A 4,580-nucleotide genomic window follows, 5' to 3' on the forward strand; every position below is an offset into this window, starting at 1 on the left:
TATGTATCACTTGGCTGCTTTTTCTTTCTTTTTACCTATGGAGCCAGGAGAATGCTTTCTTTGTTCACAATTAGGTTGGCAATTTCTGAAATCCTCCATAACTTTTCAAGAAAAATTCAAGTTCTTGACAAAAATAAAATGGAACTATATCACTAGAAAGTTAGAATAGTGCTAAGTAAGCAGCTTTTTAAAATTTGGTACCTGTGTTTATATTGGAGGCTGCTAGGATGATGTTGTGATTTAATTCTTAGCTTTAGATTTAAAAATCCTAGAAATATAAATTGTTCTTTGTTGCTTCAGTTTTGTCTGGGAAACACTTAGTTTTCTAGTCTTATGGGTTGAACTAAGTAAGTTTAGTATGTTTTATTCCAAGTTCAGCTTTTAAATGTTGCCCTGTCTCTGTAAAACGTCTAAGAAGCTGAATTGAATTTCCCTTCCCCCACTTTTAAATACAAATCCTTTAGGAGCAAAAAAAATTGAAGCGTCTATGTTATACTGAGTAATTATGCCCCCTGGGAAATAGAATATAAATATCTTTAAAATCATTCAACTGAGAGAACAAGCACTTTAACTTTTGCCTCGCAGGAGTCATGTATTACATTATCAGCTACTTGCTCCAGTGTCAGTGTGTCATGCCTTGCAGGTTAGCAGGTTTGGCAGAGGAAATGAAACCCAGTCAGTTACTGCAGGATTTATAGTAGACCTGCTGTTGCAGGAAGTGGTGAAAAGTTGATTGATAGTCTGAGGCAAAACTCTACAACAAGAAACAGGATGTGTGTTTGTTACTTTATGCCCGTTTTCCCCTCTGCCTCCCACCCCTCCATTTCAAGGCACTCTCTTACTTTTTGTTCTCTCTGTTTATAAATCTATGATGCACTTTTCTGGTAAAGCATGTGCTGACTTCAAAACACTTGAGGAAATGGATATGGCTATACCAAAGATTTGAAGCTGACGTAGCATGCCTGCTTTATTAGAGGCGTTTGTCAAAATGGTCCTGATCTTTTTGTTGAATTATGTCTCAGCTCAGTTACAAATGAAAGGTGAAGCACATCTACAGACAGGATGTGGAACATCCCCTGCTATCATGGGTGCATAAAGCTCGCTGTGAAAGGAGGAGAATGTATCACTGGGATGGACCTGATCAGCTATGCTCTATTGGTTCATCTGCATTTAACAGACATATCTGGAAGGGCAGTAAAACAAAATTATTTTGCTGCATATGAACTTAAATCTGTCAAGCCATATACTGCAGAGTTCACTGCTCAAGACAGCAATCCTGAAAAGGTTTGTTCTGAAATCCGTTTTTCCCTTACTGTGCACTGCTGAAACATCAAAGCAGCAGTATCTTTTCTGAAAGTGTCACTGAAGGCTTTCAGTGGGATGTTGTCTAGCCTTGTGGGGAAAGTTACCCAAAATAATAGTAATTATGAATACTTTTTTTTTCCTGCAGGATATACTTTTGCAATCATAACTGAAGAAGAAAGTTGTTTGCAAACCAAGCGAATAGTAGAAATGTTTGTTCTAGTTATCAAAGGAGAAAGTTCTGTTTGTAAAAGTAAATAATATATCTTGTTCTTTATTAAAGGTCAAAAAAGTTGGCTGCACTCTCTGAATCCTTGCAGAAAACCACACTTGCTAAGTCTGACATAGGATTTGAACTAGAAGAGCTGGAAGCAGCAGCAGTGCTGGTACAAGAGGAAGAGAGCATGTTAAAAGCTGCTGGCACAGTTTCCAAGCAACAGCTGCCTTCCTCTGAGTCGGAGACAAGTGACTCTGAAGAATCAAGCAGTACTTCATCATCTGAGACAGAAGGCTCTGATTCAGATGAGCGAAAGTCCTCAACCAGTGAAGATGAGAAAATAAATTCTTTACAAGGCACGCTTCAAGGGGAGAGGACAGCTCCACTTATTGACTGTAATGGATTAAGGCAGGGCACAAACACTTCGACGTTTGAGGTTAGTGATGAAAAACCAACGGTTTCTTTGCAATCTACATCTGTTCCTGGAAAATTGATAGAAGAATTAGAAAAGCAAATGCACACTGCAATTAGACTTTCAGAACAGCCTGAAGGATTGGCTACTGCAAGCTGTATTTTACAGGAACAAGAAGAAAACTCGGTATCTGAACCTGACAGATTTTCAAAAGAGACTACTGGGAAGGGAAATTTCTTAGAGGTGTCTTCAAAGACAAACCCATTGCTTTTTCTTTGCAGCACAAATGAAGATGAAGACTAAAGGACCATGTTAGAACACGGTGTGACCCACTAGCAACACAGCTTGTTGCTATAATGAGGTGTTCCCAAAGCTATCATGAGCTGCAGGAAGAAGTTGATATTTTTCTACTTTGTTTTGTTGACAGTTTGGAGGACAAGACTGCTTTGAAAAGAAGTGATATGACTGTATGATAGATACCCTTATAGACTGATTTTTATTTTTCTTCTCTAATTCAACAGTCTCAGATTTGATCTCTACATGTGGGAATGTGTAATTTCAGTAAACTTCTAGAAACAGTTTTCATTAAGTGTATTTGGTCGTAGAATGATGTCCTAATTAAGTACAGCTGAAATGAGTTGTAGCATCGTTTTAGTTATCTTTAGCTGTTGGGATTTACTTGGAAAATATCCTCGTTATGTTTGTATAACCTTGTTTATGATATTTTGCTGCATTTTTTGAAATTTAAAATGTTTTATAGCTAACCACTTCAAAAGTAATGGTTATAAGTTTAAAAGTCTAAACTGATGACAAATTATTTTAAAATATATAAATATTTTCTATTTTTTGTACAAAATAAATTTCTTTATCATCAATGCAAGATAGAAGGGTTATAGCTTATATTTCTGCAGTTCTTAAGTAAGTTATTTCAACAGTTTTGTCATGTATTTATTCTTCTGTGCTGTTTCTGAAATGGTTCCATATGTGGACACTACTGTTGCTCTTTAAAGAACAGAAATCCTAATTATTTCTCATTTCTTTCTGCGTGTGCTCTTAATATTGCCACAGTAATGTTAACCAAAATGAAGAAACAACATGGTACAGGGGTCTTGAGTATAGGACTGAAAGCAAGCCTGTGCTGGCTGGACCTGGCTTTGTTATTAGCCCATCATGTAGCTGTGGACAACTCATTTGCTACTTTTTGTCTTTATAATGTTAAAATAAACCAATTAGTCAATATATTTTGTGCTAACTTCTGCTAACTTATAGGTGCTTGAAATCAGGTGGCTGCTGCAAATCATATGCTGCTATTCAGTCTCTACAAAAGGATTTTGGAGGGAGGCAGGATGGGACACGGAACACCAGGTTTGGCTCAGCAGCCTGACAGAACAGGAGCACCTGATTCATGCCTCTGGAGGAGCAAGCCATGATTACTTTTCAATGTTTTTACTATTAAAATGTGTATAAAAATCCTAAGCTTAAAGACTTATTCTTCACCAGGGTTACACCCTGCTGGAAACCAGCAGGCTAGCTCTGTTCTGTGCTGACTTCTGTTCGGTAATAACTGCAACCCTGATCTGCCAATATTTTTTTATGTTCTTAAATACCTACAGGTCGCTTAATCAGTCTCTGTGTTCTGTTCCCCAGGGGAGGAACCTTTCCCATCTTGCATGTCAGTGAGCACTTACTCTTCTAAATGCTAGCAATAAAACCTACACTGTAGCTGCAATTATGCAGCATATGCCTGAGAGAGGGAAAGAATGCACTTAAGAAAAGGGAAAAAAAATAACCGAATTACAGGTATGAACTCTGATACTGCCTTCAACTGAACATGGGCTGGAGAAAGATGGAGATATTAGTACAAGTTAGGAGATACACATTGTGAAAATTGATAGGTATTTATAATATTGTGTGCCTTCAGCTCTTTTTTTCTTCTCCATTCTCCTATTTTGTGGCTGACTGAGGAGAGTGTTCCTCTTTTTCCAACAGACTTGCTTACGTTCAGGGTCTGTCTGCCTCTTCTGAAGTGAGGACAAGTTCTTTGCTCACTTTTGCGGGTCTGCAGTGTGCTGTCTTTCCTTCTGCTTCTGTCCTTTTATTCCTCTGCACGTCTGCACATGGGGAAATGTGCTGTGGTGTACGCCGAGTCCCCATTCCCTTTTTAGCCAGTATTGATGTTCATCATTGCCTTTTTGCAAAACTCTCTGTTTAGTGGTTGTGGAGGTGATAAAGTTGATTTTATGTATTGACTGATAGCAATTTTATGTGACCTTCGTAGTGGTGGGGTGGGAAGCTTTTCCATATTGGGTGATGAGAATTTCACATGTGTGGCTGTGTATCCAGCACACCCAGGGTGCTCAGGATGAGCAATGTCTGTACGAAAGAGAAGCCTTGCTTCTCTAAAAAGAACACACAGAGACACTTTTAAAAGAAAAGTGGAGCTCTGTAACCTTGCTTAGCCAAAACGGAGGCTTGCTGAATCCATGAACCACAAATACTTGGGAAAAACAAAAGAGCCCCAAACCCACTCCCAACCCCTCAGTCCTGTAGGTTGCTGCAGGTTCTGAAAGAAGTGGGAGAACTCCAACAAGGAGTCAGATTTATGTAGAGGAACTATTTGGGTGAATCCTTAGGAATTGTTCTCGTGCG

General features: G+C 38.6%; 1 protein-coding gene across 1 annotated transcript; it reads left to right on the forward strand.

Moving 5' to 3' along the window:
* Nucleotides 1-1,585: 1,585 nt before the first annotated feature.
* On the forward strand, nt 1,586-2,234 carry LOC104468062 (protein SHQ1 homolog; the record flags this gene model as incomplete). The annotated part of the gene is made up of 1 exon (XM_010082066.1): nt 1,586-2,234. A coding segment is annotated over one exon (649 nt), but the record flags the coding sequence as incomplete, so codon positions are not given.
* Between the last annotated feature and the right edge of the window lie 2,346 nt (nt 2,235-4,580).

Source organism: Pterocles gutturalis, unplaced genomic scaffold, assembly GCF_000699245.1.
Source record: "Pterocles gutturalis isolate BGI_N339 unplaced genomic scaffold, ASM69924v1 scaffold12479, whole genome shotgun sequence".
NCBI lineage: Eukaryota > Metazoa > Chordata > Aves > Pterocliformes > Pteroclidae > Pterocles > Pterocles gutturalis.